The 26,273-nt window shown below is 43.0% G+C and overlaps 2 protein-coding genes across 2 annotated transcripts; both read right to left on the bottom strand.

Moving 5' to 3' along the window:
• Positions 1-2,505: 2,505 nt before the first annotated feature.
• LOC117627813 (protein DETOXIFICATION 49-like) lies at positions 2,506-4,159 on the bottom strand. The gene has a single exon (XM_034360061.1). The coding sequence runs from the start codon at positions 4,157-4,159 to the stop codon at positions 2,645-2,647; it is 1,515 nt and encodes a 504-aa protein (XP_034215952.1). The 3' UTR covers positions 2,506-2,644.
• Positions 4,160-9,134: 4,975 nt separating this feature from the next.
• LOC117628984 (sugar carrier protein C-like) lies at positions 9,135-25,927 on the bottom strand. The gene is made up of 5 exons (XM_034361519.1): positions 25,795-25,927; positions 25,328-25,653; positions 24,569-25,192; positions 17,986-17,991; positions 9,135-9,599 (listed from the first exon to the last, which is right to left on the bottom strand). Exons 1-5 carry the CDS (start codon positions 25,925-25,927, stop codon positions 9,135-9,137), a joined length of 1,554 nt encoding a protein of 517 aa, XP_034217410.1.
• Positions 25,928-26,273: the final 346 nt, after the last annotated feature.

Below are 26,273 nucleotides of genomic sequence, written 5' to 3'. Positions count from 1 at the left end.
ATGACCGAAACAGATAAATTAGAATACTGGTCCAATTAAAAGGCCCAATGATTCTGTTCACTGGGCTGCCCCACCAGCCACCAATCAGGAGGAGAAGATTGGTGGGATGGGGTTTATATGAAAAAGGCATTAATCCTTTCTCTAAAGCCTTATTTTTTATTTTTTTTTTAGAAATCCAAATCCAAATCCTAATCAACCAAATCAATATCCATCAATAAATTCAATATCCAAATCAACCAAATCTTTCAAAGCAAACAAATTCAATAAGAATGGAAACTACTAAAATAGTAACAAAGCAAACGTTGCATGCTTGTTTATTTTTACATAAAGATTCTTGTTCTTATCTATAAACTATGTCATAATACTCCTAATTTAAGTCAAATGTCGCTTGAGCAGTGGCAATGATTTTGACAAAGAACTTATATTTGGAACTGGAGGGAGCCATATTTATTATATCAAAAAAGGTGAATCTGTTCATTAAAGAAAAACCTCTTGTAAGAAGAAGTACAAAATTTCAAATACCAGATACACCTGAGTTGGACACCCTAGCCATCTTATAATTAATTGATAGATCCATAAAGCAGTTAACAGATAGATTCCTCACACCATGATGAATGAAGGGCCATGTATATTTGTCATTAAGTGGAAATTCTCTAACACAGTCATGATTATGATTATAGCTATAGAAAGACAACAGTTGTACAAACGTTTAGAATGAGGATAGCTTGAGCTTTTGATTAGCGAGTAAAACTAAAAGCAAAACAAGGATATCAAGCTGTTGAAACATGTAAAGCTCATTCTTAAATTTTCAGTACGGTATGATATTGACCGATACCAAATATCTGATACCGCTATCATACCATACTCCATTGGTACTATACAGTACCGTACCGAATATCTCCTCATCTCAAATGAAACGGTATGGTACGGTATAGTTAGTGTACGGTTTTGGTATTTCGGCTTTAGATGTCCACCCCTACAATCAGGTGCGCTTCCACTCGAAGAAGTTCTGACACAGGTATTTCAAGATTGCAAACTCATAATAATCAAAAAGATATAAAGCTTGAAAAAACTAAGTCATAACAATACAAATAAAACTCTCATAAATGAGAGGTGAAAAGCTCTCACAAAGGAGAGATGAAAAGTTCTCACAAAACGAGAGGTAAGAACTACACAGAAAACCCAAAGAGTTTCTGCAACTTATTCCAAACATAAGGAAACCACAAAAAGGATGGTAGTGGAGATCCGACTCCGAAATACATGTGGAAATCCACGCTAAGATGCGGCTGCCTGTGATGGAGGAAAATCATAACAAAACGAGGGAATAGGATAAGGGAGGAAAGAAAAAGAGAGGAGGGAGAAAGAATAGTGGGTTCCTTCCCCCTCAAAGTGAAAACGACTCTATAGGTGTTTTTTTAGAAGAGAGGGGACTAGGGTTTCACACACCTCTCTTCTCTAAAGCCTTTTAAGCCACAATTATTTGTACCAACTAATTTTTAGTCTATTGATATTTCTCTTTCAACTCTTAGAAGAAAATTTAAGTTCGAATTTTCTCTTTCAACTCTTAGAAGAAAATTTAAGTTGGAATTTTCTTTCTTCCATGAAAAAGAAAGATCATCTAAAGTGAGTCTCAAATAGTGACGTATATGTTGAATGCCTGACTTGGTCCACATATCTATTTTTCAATACGATAAAAGGTCATTACAGGCAGTAACAAGTTAAGCGTCGGGAATTAATCTAAGAAAGTAATAACCAGTTACCGCCTCTAGTCATATCATATTTCACATGATTTTGAACCTTTATTGATGAATTGGATTTTTTCCGAGTTTGTTTTTGAACACGAATGTCCATGACCTTTGAGCCTTTTTATAATAGTGGGGGTGTTATCTTTGATGTTCTATCAATTTAATATAAAATGTTGACGAATTCATTAGACTCATGAAACAAAGAGCAAAAATATGGTTTCTTTAACATTTTTCATTGTTCAGTTCAATGAACTCGTTAAACAAAGAGTATAAAGAACAAGTGAAATGTGTTTTTGTTTTCATTAAAGATGGTTAAACTATGTTACCCGAATGAGAGGATGAGTCGATTATGTAATCGGCAGTCAAAAGGGTAACCAACCCACATCCACTTAAAATCCAAAACTTAAAACAACCCATGGATGAATGCAATTGAAATTATATAAATCCCAAAGCATTTAAGCCAAAATACAAAAACAAACTGCCACAAGAAAAGTCTGAGATAAGGAACAAAAAACAACATTGATCTTGTTCCATATCCAATCAAGAAGACAAAACATAAAACAAATTGCTTCCACTAAACAATGTTTAAAGGCAACAAAGCAACAACAATGTGTTTCCCATTTGACCATATCAATTAAAATAATTTATAAATGAAAAGGCATGTTACTTCCACAAGAGTCTGTCAAAAGAAATAAACACTGGCTCTATAAAATAATATTACCTTCATACTGAATTAAAATAACTCTTCTAGCAACAACCCCCTAATTTATCAACATATCATTTACAACAGAATTGGTCTATCTCTCTTGAAGAAAGAAACAAAATTGTATAAAATTCCCATAACAGATATTACTAAGTTCTTATCAGAAAACCTACTCCAACTTGGTCAATGCTCAGAATCATACTAGTGAATTGTCACATTTGGTCTTTTGTAATGAACTCAAAGACTCATAAGCTTCATCAGCAGCATCTTGATCGTCTTGATCATCAATAGTGAAAGTTCCTGTTAGCTCCTTGGCTCTCTGGGCTTGAAGTTCCCAATTGGTTCTAGCCAAAACAAACAACATGGTCACAACACATGAGCCCTGAGCTGCCAAAAGACCAAGCCACAGTCCTCTAAAATCAAACCCTGCAAAAAAACCCAACCACACAGCAACAGGCATTCCCACAAGATAAAAGCAACCCAAATTTATATTTGCACCCAGCTTAGGCCTAGCAGCTCCCCTCAGAACACCACAACCTGTTGTTTGTGGACAGTTCCCAAGCTCACACAGGCCAATAATTGGCAACACCATTGATGTCAATGTAATAATTTCTGAGTCTTGGGTGTACATGCTTGCCCAAATGTTCCTCACAGTCACAGCAAACAGCAATGCTGAAAATCCCAGAATAAAGCTATAAGATAGGCCCACAATTGTTGCAAGTTGTGCTCTTTCGGGACGGTTTGCACCAAGTTCATTTCCCACCCTTGTTGATACACCAAAGCTTAAAGAAGATGGGAAAATGTATATCAAACCTGTGGTTTGAATCAAGATTCCCATTGAAGCAACTGTTGCTTGAGGGTTAAGTAACAACCCACATAGCAAAATCATGATCTCATACCACCACCATTCTAAACAAACTGAAATGCAGCTTGGAATTGCCAAATTCATGAGACTTTTCCACCCTTTGAAGCACTCTTTGGAGAAACCACCCCAAGTTTTCTTGTATACACCTGAGATTGCAATGTAAAAAATCAAAGATCCTACGAGATTGACATTACTCCAAACCCCGCTTAGCGCAACGCCTTTGATTCCGAGATTGAGAACACAAACAAGAAGGTAATTGATGGGAATGTGGAGAAGAATAGCCAGAGTTGCGCAGAATGTGAGAGGCACAGTTATGGATTGGCTTCGCAGATAAATCCGCAGAGGGTGCAAAAGGCTTTGAGCAATGAGATCAGGAAGAGAATAAAAAATGTAAGATTTGGCTTGAGTAGCAATATCATCTTGCTGGCCACAAGAAAGCAAAATTCTCTTCATGTTGAACCACAAAAGTGCAATGGGTATTGAAGTTAAGAGAAGCAAAATCACAGTTCTCTGCAGAGTGAGGCCTAAAAGTTTGAATCTTTTGGCTCCATAAGCTTGGCCGCAGATGGGTTCCATGCCCATGGCAAGGCCAGAGAGAACAGAGTACCCTGTGATGTTGGCAAAGCCAATAGCAAGCGAACCACCAGCCAAGGCAAGCTCTCCAAGGCGGCCAAGGAAGAGCATGGAGATCATTGTGCGTGAGTAGAGCAACAGGCCTGTTAAAACCATTGGAAAAGCTATGTTGGCTATGCATTTGGCTTCTATGAGAGCCAGAGACAGAAGGGTTTTCTGGTTTTCTTGCTCAAGTTTTGGGCTTTCAGAGTTCAAAGGAGCTAACTGGTCCATAGGTCTAGATTCTGAGAGAGAGAGAGAGAGAGAGAGAGAGCAGAGAGATTGATAGTTCTATTGGGTATGTGTGGAAGAGTGTATGGGATTTTAAAGGCAAGGTTTTGAGGGGTTTATTGGAATCATTGGATTTGGGAATAAAAAATGAAGACTTTGTTTTGGACGGCTAATGTGAGAGGAGACTTGCAGCTTATTATACAGCAAAAGTTTCAAACTGAAATTCTTGGCAGTTTCAAGCGTCTTTTTATGACCAAAAGCATGGCACTGTTTGGGGCCTGCAGGCTCAACAGGGATACTTACAAATTCCAAATGGACCAAAAGAAGTGAAAGCGATGGCCACAATTAAAGGCTTAATTTCTTTTTCCTAATTAATACCAATCAAAATTAATATTAATAAGTTATTTATTTATTTATTTCTGTTTTATGATTCATTAAATGGTTCTGTATTAAAGAGGCATGAAGAACGTTTCCTATTGAAGATCCTTTTTGGTCAACACAATAGTGAGAAGGGTCGGGCAGTTCTCTGCCTATTTTTAAAGAGACAGGCTTGACTTGCGGAGCAATCTAAACTAGCTCTAAAACTTAAATAAACATCAATGGATGGAGCTATTCATAAATCACACAATCTGAAACCCACATTGTTTAAAATCTCATTTGGTTACTCACAACAGTTCAAAGGGTTGTAAACATTCGGTGTTTTTATTTTCAAGGCCGGTAAAATGTTTTTTTTTTTCCACCGTAATTGCAAACTACATATGTTTTTTGTCTTATAGAAGTGAGAGTCACATATATTTCACTTTTAAAAATATAAGTCTTATCGTTTGTTAGAGATGTGATCAATGATATAATCGAAGAATACGGTACAATATCATTATTATATGTGACCACTAAAAGCTAAGATGAATTGATTATAATATGATATCTACTATGAATATATGATGTGGCTGGATAAATAACAAAATTATTATCTTCAAAAATATATCAAAGCATGTAACAAATCAAAGTTACATGCTTTGTAAAAATTCATATATTTTAAAATTTGGATGGAGGGAAAGAGAGGATGTGGCGTTGCTCGCCCTAACTTAAAAGAGGATGTTACTTCTCTAATTAAATAAATTTAAAGATGGGATGTTACTAAGTAACTTTTTTCTTAATCAAGGGGATGTTACTAGTTAATGAAGAGAAAAGGATGTTATGAAAGCGTAATAAGAATAAATCTATTTGTTTGGGGTTCAATGGCTAGGCTACATAAGGTAAATCTGTTTGGGGTTCAATGACCAAGTAGTCTAGGCTACTGAAGGTACACCGATCTTCCCCCATGGCAACACTTGGCTAGAAGAGCCGAATATTTATCTTTCTTCGAATAATGATCCGGCGACATTATAATGTGTAAATAGAACATGTTAACCATTTATGTAAAACAATAAATATTTCATATTTTTAATTTGGGTTGGGCTGTGGCTATTTACCTACATGGTATTTTATTATTTATTTTTTATCAAGACTGCATGATATTTAAAAATAAAATAAAAATTCCGTCTGGGCTATACAACCCAATATGCACATGCGTTCCTGCTTGTTTGTATTTTACTGCAACCTTATTTAGTGAAAAAAATTTGGTAAAGATGGTTTTTTCCATTGTATAAAAAAAGAAGTAGGTTTTTTCCCCATCTTCCATAATTATATTAACTTTTTCTTCAACCAATTATGCTTTCTTAACTCTACCAACTTTTCAAAATACTATAATTTTCTTTTAACGTTTTTCTATAAAATAATAGGCCTCACATTTTCTTTTCTTAACCCCTGACGGCCAGTCAAATTAGGTGTCGACAAATTGTTATGGCATGCACAATTTTTAGTCTTTTTTTGAGGTTTGAATTTTTTTATAAATATAAATACTATTCTATTTAAATCTAATTTAAATTACAGAAGGGGATATTCGAACTGGTACATGACTTATTTATGTGTCTAAGTACGACTTGGTATGTGTCTTAGAAGATTTATAGGTTTAAAAATCTAATTGAACTGTAAGAGAAGAATATAGTGACAATTGATGAAATTGTAGTTGTCCGAACTGAAAAAGAATGAGGCAAAACTTGGGTCAGCTTAGCTTAATTGAAACCCCCCAAGATCTAGTAGTAGTGGCCAACCATAAAATAAAAAACACACGCACACACCAATCCTATGTCAATTAGGTTAGTTCGATAAGATTGTAACGAAAAATAAGACAGGACAGGACTATAAAATTCACAATCTCATGTTCATTAGATAAGATAAACTAACACAAAGAACACCCCTAATTATCTGCCTCCTAATCCTAGTTTAAGAGCCTAATCCATGCACTCTCCTTGATTAATGACCTGCCACAATATAAAAATCAAATTGGAAACCAAACCCAGAATAAAAATCCCCAACGATGTTACATCAAACATAGATAATTATTATGCATTACAATTGGAAGTACTAGGCGAAGGTTGTCTTCGGTGCATATGCTAATGCTAGCTAGGCGTAGCTTGGGGGGTGCGGCGTTCAAACTTGAAAAATAAAACGCCAGTGGGGGATGGATTGGGCGGTGGCAATTGCTTTAGGGCAAAGCAAAGCATTATGCATGCATTCCATTTTGCATGCCATCTCGAGTTGTTAGCATCGTCTTCGATTCTTTGGCTTTGATGGGACATAAATTGGAATGGAGGGAACGTATGGTCGGCACATTTATAGTAAAAGAAACTGGCCGACGCCTTTTATGTATGTATATATATAGCAGAATAATTGTTGCATATAGTGACAAGTCAAGAATTTGTTGACGTGTGAGCTTGTAGGGATTCTAGTCTTCTCTCTTCCAAATGATCATATTTTCTTTAATCATTATTTTAACATGTATACAACTATTTATATACTACACCTTGAATTTAAATTTTAAATCCAACATGTGTTACAGTTTTAGTGAATTCAAAACAGCGTTCATATGATATGCTAGTGATGTTATCATGACGTACAATAATTTTTCAGCGCATAATTCGATGCAGTATGAATAACTTATTATGCTTTTACAAGGATAACTAAGTTAACTAAGGTTTGCACACGACACAATTTTGACTATAAGGACATTATTATTTATTGCCAAATAAATAAGTACGTAGGTGGTCCAATCCAAACTCGTAATGATGTGGGAAAGTGATTGTAGCTCGTAAGCCACGAAATAGAACTCTTGGAAAATAAAAATTCAATCATAAGTTCTTTTTCTTTTTTTATAAAAAAATAGAAATTTGTTATTTTACAAGCTTTAATTTCTAGTAATTAAATTTAATATCGAGTGCCCCGATTGCCAATTCTAGATTAGTGTGTGTGTGTGTGGCTTAGTCATGTTTTGTACCCAATTGCTGTCAAGGCTCGTTGAGAGGTATGAATGCGGTCCAAGACTCCAACTTTGATGTAGAAAGACCATATAATAATCCATGTTCGTATTGTCACTTGACCCAGAAAAAAAAAAAAAAACTTTTTGACTTCAGGGATGGCAGAATGATCCCTCAACTTGACAAAAACTTTTATAAATAAATACTTGTTCAAAGTAAACACATACCAATAGGGCAATTAGAACCACGGATGGAGGTCATGCAGACAATTCTTCACAGCTACATGAAATTAATGGATGATTTTTCTAGAAGCCTTACTCTGTACTCCTTGGGATACCTGGCGGCGTGGGTTTTGTGGAATTTTCCCAGAGATTCAGTCTGCCACGTCAACAGTCGGTAATGTAAATGTAGTCCAGAGAAAAAAGAGAAGTGTTTCAACTGTCAATGGCGATTAATTTGGATGGTTATATAGAACATCATATGCATAATGCATATTCAACCTCATTTATTTGACCATTTTGACAGATTTGTTTTCTATCTTTTTGTGGGGATTTTTCTTGCCGTATCTCTATGAATTGTTAAACCCTACTGTTAGGGGCACACTTCTTCCAATTTCTTCATGAGAATTGATCTGGCACATAAAGCAGACATAAATGTTGACCCATCAAGTTAATTCCTTCCGACAAATTTGTGTTTTCCGTCTTTGATACATCCGTTTTTTATACATGCGATATTGAGGAGGGGGAATCACATCTTTGACCTCGATTGCTAGGGTAAATACTTGTAATCACTTGAGCTCAAAGTCACTTGCAATGTGTTTTCCACTTTAATGGGGAGTTTTGTAACTTTCATCCCTATGGGTCTATGAGTGCTGCTATTTTCACCTACCTGTCTTATTTTCCCGCCCACCTTATCTTCAAAATTTTATATACAAATTTACCCCTTTGCAAAATGACTTTTAAGGACTTAAGGAAAAAACATCAACCCTAAAATAAAAACTCAATTTCATAAGAATTAAAAAGTAAAAAATAATGAATGAGAGAAGGAATTAATTTACGTTTTAAGGAAAATATATTTGTATGTTTTAATTATGAGAAAAACCAAAGCAAAGGATCTGGATCCCTAATGGATTAGCAAAGAGAATTTTCTTGAATTAATAATTAAATGGTATTTTAAGAATAATGATGGGTGGAAAGATAGAATTTTATTTTTTCAAATTTACATGGTGGGTGGGAAGATAAGCAAGAGGGTGGAAATAGCAACACTCTTGATAAAAGGTTCACAAAAGAGTTTTATTTGGGTGGTCTCGCCCCTAAATTAAAATTTCTTATCATAATAATGAGTTTCAAAATATGAAGATTTGAATCTATCATTCAAGTGGTTGAAATAAATTGGGCCTTCGGATACACATGCATAAGCCTTATATAAGTTTGGGCATCTAGGGCACAATTGACAATTTGAAGATAAATCAATTTTAAAATAAATAAGTTTAATCCAATCAGACACATCAAAAAAAGAAAAAACAAATCCAATATCCAACAAAATTTTCCAGACCGAAATTAAACCTAAAAAGTTTGCAAAAATTTATAAAACACAGAGAAAATCTAAAACAAAAACAAACTTTAGGCACTCCGTCCTCCCTTGCCCTTGCCCATGGCAATGCCTTCATCTTTAACAACATACTTCCGCCAATATGGATGATTCTCCCACACAGTGTGCATTTCTTCAATTGGAACTCCTTTCGTTTCGGGCAACAATTTGTAGATGAAAATGCTCATCACCACCACACAGACTGAGAAGAAGAAGAACAAGCCAAACTTCATGTGGCAGAGCATGGCTGTGAAGACTTGGGCTATGGCAAAGGTGAAGATCATGTTGACGGAGACATTGATAGCCTGAGCAGCAGACCTTACTTCAAGTGGGAAAATTTCACTGGGCACCAACCATCCTAGAGGCCCCCAAGACCAGGCAAATCCAGCAACGTAAACACAGATTAAGAACACCAAGGGAACTGCAAACCCTAGTGTCAACTTTCCAGGGTTGCCGCTGACCCCAAATTTAACAGCCATAGCAATTCCAACAGCCACCTAAAAATGCCAACAAAAGGAAAAAAAAAAACATTAAATTGTGATTTTGTTTTGTATGAAATTGAAGGAAGTAAACCATAAAAATAGAAGAAAATAAACAAAGAGGGAAATAAAAAAGGAACTTGTACTCTTTAACATACCTGCATGAGGAGTGTGGGAGCAAATTTCCCCACGAGAATATTCGGTTCGGAAGATTCCTCTTTCTTCTTCGCTGCCTCTTTCTCCCTGCAAAATAGAACAAATAAGATGACCACACCCGAGGGGTGTTGGCCAAAGACCCTCCGATGCCTAAGTCAGTTCAATCGATCCGTAGAGAAACGATAGCTAAGATAGGGTATGGGATGTGTTTATAATATAAATCGGGCGGCCGGAGCCTTATGTAAAAGAGAGAGAGAGAAAAAAGGTGGCTAGGGTTTGAGAGGAATTTTCTGCAGAGTTTTAGTAGTAATTCTCACGTACCTCAACCCTTGTGTGTGGCTATGCTTTTATAGTGGTCTCGGAGGCTAGAGTTTCAGAGGAATAATTCCGTAGATGGAAGGGAATTATTCCTCCCCTTTTTGGAATTGATTTGATTAATTAGGGATTTGATTAATTAGGGTAAATCAAATCCCTAATTGTGGTAGGTATCAAATCAAATCCTGATTCAATTAGGTAACTCCTCATTTAATTGGGAATCGTGGTAATTAACCAAATCAATTCTCAACCTAATTAGGTAACGTTCAATTTAATTGGGTAATTCCCAATTAAATTGAGTAACTCCCAATTAGGTTGATTAATTCCCAATTAGGTCAAATAATCCCCAAATGGAAGGAATTATTTGACCTAGGGTTTGATTTAATTAGGTTCCCACAAATGCCCCCCAGCTTCTGCATGACGCGTGGTGGCATGTAGGAGATGTAAATTATCCGTTGGGCTGTCCAGCTGTAACTGGGCTTCCTTCGTGGACTTGGGCTCCCGAGTAGAGGAGGTGTTTGACTTGCCAATTTTATGAACTCCCAAGTTGGAAAGAGTTTGTGATTCCTTGTAGGTCAAGGAATTTTTATCCTTATAAATGTAGGGCTCCTCCAATTTATTCTTCACATCCAAAATCCATTCCGATTTCATTAGTGAGAGAGAGTAAACTGTGGAGAATTTTTTCTGTTCTTCTTGAGTTCTTGTCTTTACCGCACACCCAAGGTAATTGGACTCGGGTTGTATTTTTTTTTTTTGTCTTTGTTCCGATTTTTGGCAGCAAGGAGGCAGTCCAGCATGGGTGCATGTTCGTGGGTCTGTGGAAGAACCAAGCCCAAGGCGCTGGGCTTCGATCGAGCTGGGCAGGAGGCGCTGGGTTGCATGCGTGAGCTGGACGGAATTGGGCCAGCATGCCACTTAGGCTTGCGCTGGTGCTGGAGCATGCGGGCTAGGCGGAAAGAATGGGCCTCGTGCGCTGCACGGGCCTGGGGAGCTGGAGTGGAGTAGGCGGGCTTGGCAGGAGGCGCTAGCTGGGCCTCGTCTACTGCTAGGCTGCATGCGCGAGCTGGGCCTCGTCTGCTGCTGGGCTGCATGCGTGAGCTGGGTTGCATGCGCGAGCTGGGCTGCCTCCTTTTGACTTGGGCTGATCCAAACAGCTCAATTTTTTTTTTCTTTTTTGTTTGCTGTTGTTGCTGCCTTTTTTTTTTTTTCTTCTTGCATTCTAACTTGTAGAAAATTTTCCTTTTTGCAGCTACTAGTTGATCAACCATGTCTTCCGGAGATGGTAGCAAGGCTCCAAGCCCTCAGGTCCCTTTGTATTTGTGGGGAGGCTCCATAGTGCATAGCAAGAAGTTCGTGGCCAACTTGCATCGCGTCACGACTGATGCTCAGTTCCAGAAGTGGTGGGCTGCTTATGCGTTTGCCATTCCAGATGACGTGCGGGTCAAGCTATTGATGTAAGAACCCAAAATAAAATATCTAAAAAGAAAGGAATATCTAGAAAGGTAAGGAAAATATCTTTTAGCAAAATGACCAAATTGCCCTCGCATATTTTAATGGGGGAAAATTTGGCTTTTTGATCGAGAAAGAATTTGGGAATTTCGCTTACGCCATTGCGTAGAGCACGGCGAAAGGAGTTCGTAGTCACGGAGTAGACCCGAATCGGAGCTGTAACGAAGAAGTTATGGTCTAAAAACCGCGAAGGGCAAAATGGTAATTTGGCCAAAAAGTCAGATTTATATACCCCTCTCTCTCTCTCCCCCATCAGCTCTCTCTCTCCTCGCGATTTTGCCCAGCAGCCGACCTTCGCTCACTTTCGACGTCGCCACGGCCACCACACCTGGAACCGATCTCCGCCGTGGTTACCGTTGGAACCGTGACGCAACCGTCGTTCTTTTCCGACCAACACCAGCCTCGGGGGTGCCGGAATCTGGCCGGAAAACCATGGTTTTCGACGACGGTTCGTCCGAATGCAACTCGAACTTCCAGTTCAGATTTCTCCTCCGTTTCTCCACCAAATCGATCGAGTAAGGTATGATTTCTCAGCTATTTTTCGTGCTCTAGCTGATGGGTGTATGGGCTTCGATCGATTTTAGCGTTAAGGGGTTCGATTTTCGACTGGAAGTTTGGCCGAAACTTCGGCCCTTCGAAACCACTATTTCTGGTCACTTTTTGGGGGTGGTCCAAGAACAAAAGTGACTCCAAATGGGGTGTTTTACCTAGGGTATGAGTTTGGAGTCTTGGTTCTGAAATTTTTCGGCCACCCGGTATCGCTTTGGACACCCAAAGCTGCCCGCGCGTGCTGGAGCGCATGGGCAAGGATACTGATATAATTCTGTGCAGATTTTTGACCCTCGTGTCGTCACGAGCGTGTGGGATTTCGCGGATCTTGATTCGGAGTCCGTTTGAGCCCCGAACGGATTTTCCATATCGCGCGATCCGTGGGTGCAGTGTCGTTAAATAGTCGGATCGCGCTGAATTTCGGATATGTCGGTCTACGTGATTTCAGGATCACGTAGAATTCGACGGATTGCAAATCGGAGTCCCGGATACTCCGAAATCGCGAACCCTGGGGCTAGGGTTTGAGTTTTAAGCGATAACGCGATTTTGGCCAATCCGACCGTCCGATTCGGACCAAATTCGCAGAACATGGTTCCTTCTCTGTAAGGAACCTTCAGAGGAGCCCAGATCGGCCATCGGAGATCGTGGACCCACGGGGTCCCGGATCGGCCGATCTGGCAGATTACCGCTTATTGAGGTTTCGGGTCTATTAAGGCCGGTCTAACTGTCCAAAAAGCTAAGGTGGGCATAGGAGTAACCTGAAACGAGTGAACGTATTTCTAGGAGCCGGGGCAGGGTGTTTAGTTGAAATTCTTTTTATTCAGCAATTTATTAATTTAATCTTTATGGGTAATCAGGCACCAGGAGCCCGACAGGATTGCAAAAGAGACCTTCGAATGGTCAAAGTAGCTCGGACCATCTGTGAGTGGACCTTCTTTCCTAAATCAGATTTCTTAAATGTTTTGATGTGTTTATATATAAATAAGTTCTATAAATGAGTTTATATTGATTTTATATAAATAAGTTTTCAGAATGAATTTATTTGAATAAGTTTCTTTATTTAGTCTTTGAGTAAGTTTTATTACGATTTTGAACATGATCAGTACAGTAACAGTTCTATAAGTCGGTGCTGCTTATTTACCAGTTATAGAAACAAAGTTTGAATTTCGAATCAGTTGAGACCGCAGCACGACTTGAGTTTTACAGTTATTCTTCAGATAGTTCGTTTTAAAGGAATTTAATTTAAAACCACCTCGTACCCATTTTCTTTGGTGATTACCCAGAGTTGGACCGATGTCTACGGACATCCAGTCTGATTATAGTTCAGTCAGTGCACTTGACTTTGCCTCACGAGTTACGGGGACGCTCGGACCGTGAGTGCCGGAATTTGCGGCTCGGCAGACTTGGTGTCCCGAGACCTGCCAGGATTGCGGCTCGGCTGACTCTATGTCCCCGAGACCTGCCAGGATTGCGGATCAGGCTGACTACGGTCCCCTGCATCCTGCCTGAGCGACTCGAGTGACTTGGTGTCACCGAGGACCTGCCGGCGGATCAGGCTGATCATAGTCCCCTGATTTTGCCAGTTTGCGGCTCGGGTAGCCTGTGTGACGCCCGAGACCTGCCAGGGAATTGACGGATCTGATAGGGGTACAAATTGGTGGTATTTTCAAAGGATTTTGAGTTTCTTTTATTTAATTATGATTTTCAGTTATTTTATAACAGCTTTTCTGATTTTTCAGGCATAGATACCTTTATATTTGTTTAGTATGCAAGGTTTGAGTACAGAGTTTTTATACACGTTTGATTTCAGCACGTTTATGAAAGCTTTGATTTCAGTGGTTTTGTATGAAACTTTCGAACTTGAATATGACTGATATAGAATGCCTTGAGTTGAATATGCTTGGTGTAGAAAGTACGCATTCAATTTTATTTAGCTAAATTTCTTTTTACAATGGGGGATATTATGTTTATGACAATTGTTTTGAAGAACATTATTTTTGTCCACTCACATTTTCAAACTGTTTTTCGCCCCCAGGCCATAGAGGTACGTGGGATCCACCACCGGGCCAGTCATAGCTTCCGCACCACCAAGTAAGGTAAAGTTGTAGAAAATCCTTTAAACCTTGAGAACTTGAGAATATGCTCTGATATCCAGTTGAAAATTTGGAGATTAGAATTGAATTGATTACTGGAAACATTCTGGTTGTTGGGTGAAATATTTGAGATTGTTTGACAGGTGAAAAATTTTGGGATTTGGTCAAAATTCCGAGGAGACTCTGCCGAATTTTCGGCAAAAGTCTACGGAAAATTTAAGAAGAAATTGAAGTAAGAGGGGTAAAAAGGTCATTTGTGCCCGACATTCGCCAGGTGTTGGACACGTACAGGACTTGGCTCGAATTCCAAAGTGGAAATTGGGTCGGGTCCTGTCAATTGAAGTCTCGGATTGATAACGAGCCTTTGGTGGACGTGAGTGATCCTGATGCTAGGATCATTACCTTCCGTCCCTTTTACTTCTCCTTAGGCTTCAAGTTCCCGCTGTCAAAGCTTTTCAAGGAGGTGTTCTACGCCATGGGGTGTGCTCCAAGCCAGTATACTCCAAACGTTTACCGAGCGATCACGTGCTTTGAGAATCTGAGTCGTTTCTTCATGTTAGAGCTGAGTCGTTTCTTCATGCCCAAGTCCGCGTCTACAAGGCCAAGCTGATTAACAGTCTTAGTCAAGGGGATCACGCTTGGCATGACGACGTGTTGGAGGTCAGCGGACGGTGGGAGGCCAAGCTGTTCAACAGTCTTAGTCCGCGTCCCATAACCTATTGCGATGGTATGTCTCTTTGCGATTTTTGATATGCTCCTTTTATTTGAATTTCTTGGAGTGTGGCTGACTAACTTCTATCTTCTGCTTGTATTGAGTGACATCAACAAGCAATTGGAGCTTGGACCGGACATGGCTAAGGTCCGTCGTGCTTTGAACATCCCTCTAAGGTTTCGCGAGTGGCGCTGGCTGTTGAGTGAGTACTGGGAGGAAGACGGTGGTTTGCCCTCTGCCGAGGATGTCGAAAGGTGGAAGCAGAACGGTCCTGACCCTGATGATCTACTTGGCGGACAGGAAGAATGTTCTGCTGAATCTCTCTCAAAGAGAAAGGCTGCTGCCAAATCTTCAAGAGGTGAAGCTACTTCTTTGCATGCAAAGGATAGGTCTCCATCGAGGAAGAAACCAAGGCTTCCTTCTGCTGAGAAGACTCAAGTGGGGTCTGCTCCCTCATCATCTGCCAGGGTCAAGCATCTCATGGGTGCAGATAGCACGAAGGTTGGTGGTATGCGTGGTATTCGGGGTGTTCTGCCCGAGCCTCCTGCTGACACGCTCGAAAACCATGATATGTTTCGTAAAACGGCTCGTGCCCGACCTAATTCTACCGAGCGTCTAAGAGATGTAGACATTCCTCCTAAAAGTTCGAGTCGCCTGCATCGGTCAAAAGATGGAGATCGAAACGGGAGGTCTGCTCATGATCCACCATTATTGACTCCTTTGGAGATGAAGTTGGCGGAGCCTAAGAAGATGAGAGAGTCATCTGCCCGGGTTAAGGGTTCTTCCTCCACGTCGGCGGTTGGTCCTAAGGTGAACAAGCCTAGCTCTGTAGGGGATGCATGCGTATCTGATCTGCTCAAGACGAACTTCCTATCAAATCCGTCGTCCTGTGCTGAGTTGGTTGATCACATCCGTCAAGCTGGCAATCTTGGCACTTTCTCGTGCCTTTCCTTGGAAAAACAAAGGGAAGCGTCATTCCATCTGATTCAAAAAGGACTGATTTTTGCTGCTGAGACTATTCAAAACTCATCTGCTGTTACCCCCTCTTCTGCCCAGCTCAGCGAGTTGGAGAAGAAGAATGCTGAATTGGCCAGCCAGCTTTGCACCGAGCAGGCCCGCTACGAGAAGAAGACATCTGATTTGAGGGCGATGATATCTGGGCTGAAAAGCTCCTTTACCGAGAGGGATTTCGAGCTCAACTCTTCTGCTGCTGATTTGGCCAGTCGAAAAGATGTCTTCTTTCGTCTTGAGCGTAAGAATGCTGACATCTCCCTTAGCTATGACAAACTCCTGGCTAGATTTCATGCCTATCATAAGTCTGCTAAAAAATCCAAGTCTGAAGCCACCATAGATGCGTACAAGTTGGGCTACCTGCATTGCGCAGATGTGACTGATTCCTTGTATGCGATTGACGATGTAGACATTGAGATGCTCTGCCCCGACTCACCCCCTATGGAAGGGGGAATTGAAGAGCAGGTAACCGGAGAGGATGAAGCAGAGATGGACGCAGTAGATGAGATGATGGCAGATGTCATGGTTCAGGCAGATGGAGTTGCTGAAGGCGTAGCTAGTCAGGTGGATGCCGAAGAGGTTGCAGCTTAAAGGTCTTCTGCTGGCGTCTCCAAGTAGACGAAGACTCTTTTTTGTTTTTCAGCTGTTGTAGTTTGCTTTTTTGTTTAGAATAACTGGTCTTATTTGACCATCTTCTTTTTTGTTAAACTTGGCCGGTTGGTCTATTTGTTATGGAAATTTCAGTTATATTTTCCAACTTCAATTTGCATATTTGACTTGTGAACTGCTTGAGTAACCAGCCTATGTTTTGATTGCACGTCCTCCTTTAGAGATTTGTGAGTACCAGGGTCCCCCTTGAAGGACTCCGGGCATGCACTGCATATCCCGTAGGATGATTTCCCTTAGGAAGTTGGTGAGCACCAGGGTCCCCCTTGAGAGACTCCGGGTGTGTTCTGCACATCCCTTAGGATGATTTTCCTTAGGAAGTTGGCGAGCACCAGGTCCCCCTTGAAGGACTTCGGGTGTGTTCTGCTCATCCCGTAGGTTGATTTGGTCGTCGCCCTGCGTCTCCCGTAGGACGCTACTTATGGGCAACTTACATGATTATCCTGCCTCCCTTAGGAAACGGATAGGAACCTGGATATTTCCCTTAGGAAGCATGGAGACCTCCTTTTAAGAAATTCCTGGCTCACCCTGCGTCTCCCTTAGGACGTTTTTTTTAGCGGGCTGCGTCTCCAAACGGACGCTTTTAGTCGTCACCCTGCGTCTCCCTTAGGACGCTCCTTATGGGCAACTGTGTGACTATCCTGCCTCCCTTAGGAAACGGATAGGAACCTGGATATTTCCCGCAGGAAGCATGGCGACCCCTTTTTAAGAAACTCCTGGCGCACCCTGCGTCTCTCTTAGGACGCTTTTTTAGCAGGCTGTGTCTCCAAACGGACGCTTTTAGTCGTTGCTGTGCGTCTCCCTTAGGACGCTCCTTATGGGCAACTGTATGACTATCCTGCCTCCCTTAGAAAACGGATAGGAACCTGGATATCTGCCTTAGGAAATTCCTAGCGCACCCTGCGTCTCCCGAAGGAAGCTTTTTTAGCTGGCTACGTCTCCAAACGGACGCTTTTAGTCATCGCCCTGCGTCTCCCTTAGGACGCTCCTTATGGGCAACTGTGTGACTATCCTGCCTCCCTTAGGAAATGGATAGGAACCTGGATATCTCCCTTAGGAAATTCCTGGCGTACCCTGCGTCTCCCGAAGGACACTGCTTATGGGAAAATGTTGTGTTTCGCGGGCAGATGAGATATTTTGGAATGAGAAACTGAACTTATATTGATATTCATAAGATTACAGTCCTTTATTCGAAAATGGAAACAACTTGGTACAAAACTTAGAACTTCTAGCAGTCAGGAGGAAGCACTATGGATAATACTTTCGAAGATGGTGAACATTCCATTGTCGCGGTATTTCCTTCCCCTCCATAGTGTCGAGTGTGTAGCTTCCTCTGCCCCCGAGTCGGCTGATCACATAAGGGCCTTCCCAGTTAGGATTCATCTTTTTTGACCCTTGTCTTGGTGCAGTAATGAAAGCCTTTCTTAGTACGAGGTTGCCTGGTTGAACTCGTCTGATCTTAGCTCTTTTGTCGTGGTAAGACTTCAACTGCTGCTGATAGGAGGCGACTCGGATAATGGTTTTCTCACGCTCGCCCTCAAGTAAGTCGAGATTGAGCCTCATCTGCTCGGAGTTTTGATCAACACTGCCCACTTCCAGACTTATGGAGGGGGGCAATGATGTGAGGTGGTATGATCGCCTCTGTTCCAAAGGCGAGGGAGAATGGGGTTTCACCAGTCGATCTTCGTTTGGTGGTGCGATAAGCCCATAGTACTCCGGGGAGTTCATCCACCCATTTTCCTTCGGCGCCTTCCAGCCTTTTCTTCAAGCAGTCCAATATGACTTTGTTAGATGCCTCGGCTTGTCCATTTCCTTGTGGATACCTCGGGGTAGACAAGTGTTGCTTGATCTTGTATTTCGCAAAAAAGGCGGTGATCTGCTTGCCAATGAACTGTGAGCCATTGTCGGTAACCAGCGACTGTGGGCAGCCAAACCGGCATATGATGTTTCTCCAGATGAATCGCTCCACATCGGCTTCTTTAGTAGAGGATAGAGCTTCGGCCTCGATCCATTTAGTAAAGTAGTCGGTGGCGACGATCATCATTTCTTTCTTGGCGGGCGCTGGTGGCAGGGGACCCACTAGGTCGATGGCCCATTGCATAAACGGCCATGGACTGTTTTGCGGATGATAGACTTCGGCAGGCAAGTTAGGGATTGGCTTGTATCGCTGACAGCGATCACACTTCTTGACATATTCAGCGGAGTCGTGACGCATGGTAGGCCAGAAGTAGCCTATGTTTAGAGCTTTCTGGGCGAGCGATCTGCCCCCAGAGTGGTTGCCACACTCGCCGTCGTGAATTTTGCAGAGAACCTCAAGTGTTTGAGGGTACTTTATGCAGGTGAGATGAGGGCCGGAGTATGATCTGCGGATGAGCTTGTTGCCGTGCATGTAGTATCTCGCGGCCTTCTGCTGGACCTTTCTAGCTTCGGACTTGTCCGTTGGCAGGTTTCCATTTGTCAAATAGTCGATGATGGGGTCTTGCCAACTAGGGTCCTCGTCAATCTGCATGGTATCGATTAGCTCTATTTCTTCTATGCTTGGTCGGTCAAGGTGTTCGACCGGGATGGAGCGTCTGAACTGGGTATCCAGCGCTGATCCTAGGCTTGCCAGTGCGTCTGCATGAGCGTTCTCTGCCCGGGGCACTTGTTGGATGGTGAAGGTGGGAAATGCCTTCAACAGCTCTTGGACTTTGTCAAGGTATAGGATCATCCTTGGGTGCTTCGCCATGTATTCACCTGAGGCTTGATTCGTGATCAATTGTGAGTCAGAGTAGATGGCTAGCTTTTTGATTGCGAGCTCTTTTGCCAAGCGTAGGCCGGCAAGCAATGCCTCATATTCTGCCTCGTTGTTCGAGGCCGGGAAGCCAAGCGTAATAGCTTGCTCCAACAGGGTTCCATCCGGGGTGGTGATGACGACCCCTGCTCCAGCTCCTTTTTGGTTCGACGCTCCGTCTACGCGCAACTGCCACATGTCTCTGGGTTGGCTAGGTTCTGCGGAGGTCCCGTCTGCTTTTGAACTTTCCTTCTTTTGGTTGACCAACTTCTCTTTTTCGGCTGATGGGGTGAATTCTGCTACGAAGTCTGCTAAAGCCTGGGCTTTTATTGCAGTTTTTGGCCGGTAGAGGAGGTCATATTGGCTTAGCTCTATAGCCCACTTCATGAGTCGCTGAGAAGCATCAGGGCTGTGGAGGATTGATCTCAAAGGAAAGTCGGTCATGACGATGACTCGATGAGCTTGGTAGTAGGGTCGCAGCTTTCTCGCAGAAACTACAAGAGCCAAAATAAGTTTCTCCAATTTTGGGTAGCGAGTCTCTGCATCGAGGAGAGCTTTTGACGTGTAGAATACTGGATGTTGGGCCCCCAGCTCTTCTCGGATGAGAGCTGAACTGATAGCTGAGTTGGACACTGCCAGGTATACGAACAAGTCCTCACCAGGGACTGGCTTTGAGAGCATGGGAGGTGAGGTGAGGTAAGTCTTCAGATTTTGGAAAGCCACTTCGCACTCCTCATCCCATTTGTCTCTTTGTCCTTTCTTCAAAGCTTTGAAGAATGGTCTGCACTTGTCGGTTGATCTCGAGAGGAATCGGTTGAGGGCCGCTGCTCTGCCCGTCAGACTTTGTATTTCTTTCACCGTGGAGGGCGATTTCATCTCGAGAATGGCTTTGATTTGACGTGGGTGTGCCTCGATACCTCGTTGCGTGACTAGGTATCCCAAGAATCGGCCGGAGGATACACCAAACGTGCATTTACTTGGATTCAACTTCATGCGATATTGGCGGAGCAAGCTGAATGACTCGGCAAGATTTCCAATGTGATCTGCACGTTTTGGGGCTTTGACCAGCATGTCATCCACGTAGACCTCCATAGTTTTGCCGATCTGTTCCTTGAAGATTTTGTTTACGAGCCTTTGATAGGTTGCTCCGGCGTTCTTCAGCCCAAAGGGCATGACCTTGTAGCAGTAGGTCCCTCTTTCGATGATGAAAGAAGTTTTCGCCTTGTCATCCCGTGCATCATGATTTGGTTATAGCCGGAGTAGGCGTCCATGAAGCTGAGCAGCTGATTGCCAGAAGTGGAATCCACGAGTTGGTCGATTCTCGGCAATGGGAAGTTGTCTTTGGGGCATGCCTTGTTGAGGTCTGTGTAATCGACGCAAACTCTCCATTTGCCCTTTTCTTGTTTTGCCACCAGAACAACGTTGGCAAGCCATTCTGAGTAGGAGACCTCTTCGATGAAGCCGGCAGCTAGGAGTTTGTCAATCTCGGCTTCGATGATAGCGACTCGCTCGGGTGCGAAGTTGCGTCTCTTCTGCGCCACTGGCTTGCATGCGGGGTTGACGTGGAGTCGGTGACAGATGATGTTCGGGTCGATGCCAGGCATGTCTGATGGCGACCATGCGAACATGTCTTTGTTGCTCTGGAGGAATGTGGTAAGCTCCACCTTCTCTTCTGGGCTTAAGCGCGAGCCGATCCGCGCCTTCCTGTCTGGCTGGTCAGGATCCAAGGGTATTAACTCGACGTCCTCCTCGGGTTTCCATCCTTCTTCTGGAGAGACCTCTGGAGGGATCTCCTCGACTTGGTCCTGACGCTTTGATTGCTATAAGATAGTAAGATTCGGTTGCTCAACCTCCTCCAGATTTGCCTGGCTCACGGGGAGAAACTGCGCTTGTTTGCCTTTCTTTAGCCCTTGGGCGGAGCATTTCCTCGCCATTGCTTGATCGCTGCTGATTTGGCCGACACCGCCCCCAGGGATTGGGTACCGAATTTTCTGATGTGTGGCGGAGGTGATGGCATTGATCTTGCCAATCCATGGTCTGCCCAGGATGCCGTTGTAGGGTGAGACCTCATTAATGACCATGAATGTTTGCAAGCTGATTACAGGTGGGGAGTAGACGTCGAGGTCTATCGTGCCCACGGTAACCGTTGTTGCACCATTAAAGCCAGTCAGCGATCTGGCTAATTTGTTGATCTTTGTCTCCAAGCCCATCTGTTGGATGACCGCCAGTTGTAGGATATTGGCTGCGCTGCCCTCGTCTGCATGGATTTGGTCGACCATGGCCTGAGCGATTTGAATGCTGATGACAAGGGCGTCGTTATGTGGCATGTCGAGGCCGATCAGATCTTTCTTTTGGAAGCCGATCACAGGATCGTCCTCTGCTAGTGGAAGGTCGGTCGAGACTTGGGAGATCCCAGTGGCCTGTTTGATCTTCCTCTTCTTTTCCTTGCTGGTCAGCCCAGACTCCTCGGAGTCGGCTAGGATGGTGTTAATCCTTATGACCTTCTGAGGCAGCTCTTTGGCGGTGTCTCGATCTTCAATTCGTTGGATGGCCTGCTTCGCAATGAATTCTGTGCAGTGACCTTCTCTCACGAGTTCTTCAAGATGCGCTTTCCAAGCGAAGCAGTTGTTCGTAGTGTGTCCGTGCGTTCCATGGAAGGCACAGTATTTGCTAGTGTCCCTCTTGTCCGGATCTCCTTTCAATGGTGGTGGTCTTCTTACCCAAGGTTTGTTCTTCACTTGGGCTAAGATTTGATGTATGGGGATGGTGAACTTGGTATAGTTCTCTCCTGCCGTAGCCTCCTCTCGTAGGTGCGACCTGCGCTTGTCCTTGCTCCTGTTGTCGCCTCTTTGGCTTGCCCGTTTAGTCGGCTGATCTTCCTGCTTTGTAGACTTCTTTGCGGCGATTCGATCGTCATCCCAGAGCGCGTAGCGTTCCGCAGTCGCGTAGACCTCTGCCAGAGTCTGGCTGGGAGTGATAGTCAGCTCGCGGTACAAGTCGTGCTCAGCTGGAAGACCTTTCTTGAAAGCGGAGGACGCGATTCGGTCGTCACATCCTACAATGTTCGCCTTTTCCGCCTTGAATCTCTTGATGTAATCTCGAAGGGATTCGTCAGACTTCTTGCGCAGGTTGTACAAGTGGTCAGGGTTCTTCTTGATTGTCCGGTAAGAGGTGTATTCTTTGGTGAAGACGTAAGCTAGCTCCTTGAAGCTGCTGATCGACCTGGATGGTAGGGTGTGGAACCAGTCTTGGGCTGCTCCTCGCAAGGTTATTGTAAATACTTTGCACATTAGCGCGTCGTCAGCCTGGTGGAGGATCATAACACTTTTGAAGTGTTTTAAGTGGCTCTCGGGATCGGAATCCCCTTTGAAGTGTATGAACGAGGGTGTCGAGAATCGCTTCGGGTGAACGGCCTGCTCGATATCGAGGGTGAAAGGCGTAGAGTTCACCTGGTCCATCTCCTTACGTAGTGAATCCTCGAAGTTTCCTCCGGTCTTCAAGTCTCGAAGTCGGTCATTCACGAGCTTCTCAACGTCCTCTGCACACATTGCTAGTTTGTTACGCTGGCGACCTCCACGGGATTGACTGACTTCCTCATTGTCCTCCGAGGGTCGACCTTCTCGCCTGCGCTGCCTAGTTGGAGTGTTGGTGGACTGCGCCTGCGAAAGATTCTCTGTAGCTTGTCGACGAGAATTGGTTCTTCGAGAGTGAGTAACGGAGCGTCTTTCCTCATGGTCCTCATTGTGAGGGTTATCCAACTGGCCTCCCTGGGGGCCTAGCCTTTCGAGAACGCTTCTCTGCGAGTAGATAGCTAAACGCCTTTCTTCGCGATCCTCGTTGCGATGGTTGTTTGGCTGACCTCCTTGGGGGCCTAGCCTTTGATGTACATTTCCCTGCGGGCCCAAGCGGGCACGGACGTCGAGTCGTCCACCGGCGCGTTCGTCCAGCCTTCTCTCCTCGCCCGGTTGTCCAAGGCCAAGGTTTTGAGCAAAGCCTATTTGGTTGATGAGCTGCCTCATTAGATTGCTTTGGTCGTCCATTCTCTGAGCTAGCTGGTCAACTCTTAGATTAAGGTCTGCTTGACTTCGTGGATCGGGAGGAGAGAAGTGTGTGGAGCCCAACTGCACACGGGCTAGGTTTTCATTGGAGGTGTATGCAGGAGCGTGCGTCGCGCGTGGAGGCAATGGAGGGAATGCTTGGAGTTGCTCCAAGACCGGCCCTAGGTCGGCGGTGGTAACGAGTCCACCTTGATGGGAAGTTCCACCATGTTCGGCGGCGGTGGCCGGTGCGGTGGTGAGAGGTGGCGGTGCCACCATGTCGATCGCGGGATCGTGGGTGGAGTGGCTTTGGGCCGTCGCGGATCTAGCCATCGCGGCGGCTTTGCCTCTCGTGTTCATGCTTCCAACCATGGTTGTTTGGAAGGCTTCGGTGGATTGGAAAATAGGAGGAACGGATTCCTTGAGCACGCGTTGAGTATAACTCGTGCTCTCAATGAAAGCACCAATTTGTGGGAGCAAATTTCCCCACGAGAATATTCGGTTCGGAAGATTCCTCTTTCTTCTTCGCCGCCTCTTTCTCCCTGCAAAATAGAACAAATAAGAGGACCACACCCGGGGGGTGTTGGCCAAAGGCCCTCCGATGCCTAAGTCAGTTCAATCGATCCGTAGAGAAACGATAGCTAAAATAGGGTACGGGATGTGTTTATAATATAAATTGGGCGGCCGGAGCCTTATGTAAAAGAGAGAGAGAAAAGAGGTGGCTAGGGTTTGAGAGGAATTTTATGTAGAGATTTTAGTAGTAATTCTGACGTACCTCAACCCTTGTGTGTGGCTATGCTTTTATAGTGGTCTCGGAGGCTAGAGTTTCAGAGGAATAATTCCGTAGATGGAAGGGAATTATTCCTCCCCTTTTTGGAATTGATTTGATTAATTAGGGATTTGATTAATTAGGGTAAATCAAATCCCTAATTGTGGTAGGTATCAAATCAAATCCTGATTCAATTAGGTAACTCCTCATTTAATTGGGAATTGTGGTAATTAACCAAATCAATTCTCAACCTAATTAGGTAACGTTCAATTTAATTGGGTAATTCCCAATTAAATTGAGTAACTCCCAATTAGGTTGATTAATTCTCAATTAATTCAAATAATCTCCAAATAAAAGGAATTATTTGACCTAGGGTTTGATTTAATTAGGTTCCCACAAGGAGCATTTGGCAATCACCCTGTAAGAAAAGCTTCCTCCTTCCAACCTTATCAACAGTGAGAATTGAGACAAATGTAGCTAAAACATTAACCAGATTGGTGATGACAGCTGACATGAGAGAAGCACTGCTTCCAAACCCCATTGTTTTGAACAAGACAGGAGCATAAAACGTGATCACGTTCATGCCGGTGAGTTGCTGGAAGGCGGGGATGCCGATTGCAAATACAAGCTGGGGTCTATATTTCCTGCTCAACAAGCTAACCCATGGGTGTTTTACCAACTTGGATACTTCACTGGCCGCAACTAGATCATTAAACTCCTCATCAACATTAGGAACTCCTCTGAGCTTAAGAAGCTGAGCTTTGGCTTCCTCATGCTTGCCACGCTCGACCAAGGAGTTTGGTGTATCGGGTAAAAACAATGCTCCAACTATGATTATAATGGCAGGGACTGCAGCACCTCCCAAACTCAAACGCCATCCCCCACCGCCTTTGATCTCGGCAAAGAAATAGTTAAGCACACCAGCAGCAAGGATTCCAATTGTGATCGACAATTGGAACATCATGTTGAGAGCACCACGGTACTTAGATGGGGCTGTTTCAGAGACATAGATCGGCACAGACTGGGCAAAAAGAATTAAAAAAATGAATTAGGGTTTGTAAAAAGTAGGAAAATTAACAAAATGGGGAGTCCGAATAACCTAAAATTCATAAAGTATAATCTATGTATCAAAAAAGAAAATCATAATCATGAGTACCTGATTGGCACATCCAATACCAAAACCAAGAAGTAGACGACCAACATAAAGCATCCAAACAGCATTAGCAAAGGCATTGACCAAGGCACCAGCCAAGAAAAGAACTCCACCCAAGATCATTGTGAGCCTGCGACCACACACTCTGGTTATAGTTGATGCAAAAACGCATGCAACCAGAGCAGCCAAATATAGCGAAGATGTGAAAAATATAAGTGTCTGGCTATCGAATTTGCAGTACTGATCATCGGAAGGCTTGATCGAAGACTCTTTCTGGTAAACCGCTGGAAAGAACTGTTTTAAGAAAGAGTCCATGGATGTCACACCGCCTGCATAATCACCAAATCAAATTCGATGTTATGTATATTCTTATAAACAGTGCGTGGTAATTCTAGAAATTAAAGGATGCATGCATACATAAAATAAAACTAGGTTGTGAAAAAAAGAAAAAAAAAAAAAAAGTTACATACCTGAAACTCCAAGGTCGTACCCAAAAATCAGACCACCGGTAGCCGCAACAATACATGTTATCAGAACCCTAGCTGTGAGTTTACCGGGGTGCTGTTTTCTACCACTCTTTGGAGCTATACCGCCCCCAGCCATTGTTACCTTCTTCTAACTCTTTCTCTCTCTTTCACTCAAAAACCAATCTAAGAAAACTACTTGAAGCAATAAAACCTGAACCAGAGAAAACGAAAATAAAACAACTTGGAAGGATCGATGGAATTAAGCGTACAAAATTAGGTGGGTTTGATAAGGTATTTATAGTGCAAAACCTCCTGTGTCTAGCAGGATTACTAGTACAAGTTAGATAATGAGAGTCTATCAACTTAATCTTATCCGTATTTGTTAATCTAATTAAAATCCTAATGAGAGTCTATATTGTTATTGAGAGGACTGATAAACTTTGATTTTAATTAATGTATTCAAGTAATATTTTTGTTAGCTA

This window comes from Prunus dulcis, chromosome 5 (assembly GCF_902201215.1).
Source record: "Prunus dulcis chromosome 5, ALMONDv2, whole genome shotgun sequence".
Taxonomy (NCBI): Eukaryota; Viridiplantae; Streptophyta; class Magnoliopsida; order Rosales; family Rosaceae; genus Prunus; species Prunus dulcis.
The sequence above is the reverse complement of the archived record's forward strand: the minus strand, read 5'-3'. Positions and strand labels throughout refer to the sequence as shown.

Bases quoted from the DNA above. Each gene is read 5' to 3' on its own strand.
- LOC117628984 (XM_034361519.1), bottom strand. From the start codon at position 25,927: ATGGCTGGGGGCGGTATAGCTCCAAAGAGTGGTAGAAAACAGCACCCC. The intron at 25,654-25,794 runs GTATGTAACTTT...GTGATTATGCAG, and splicing joins GTACGACCTTGGAGTTTCAG to GCGGTGTGACATCCATGGAC. The intron at 25,193-25,327 runs GTACTCATGATT...CTTTTTGCCCAG, and splicing joins GTATTGGATGTGCCAATCAG to TCTGTGCCGATCTATGTCTC.
- LOC117627813 (XM_034360061.1), bottom strand. From the start codon at position 4,159: ATGGACCAGTTAGCTCCTTTGAACTCTGAAAGCCCAAAACTTGAGCAA.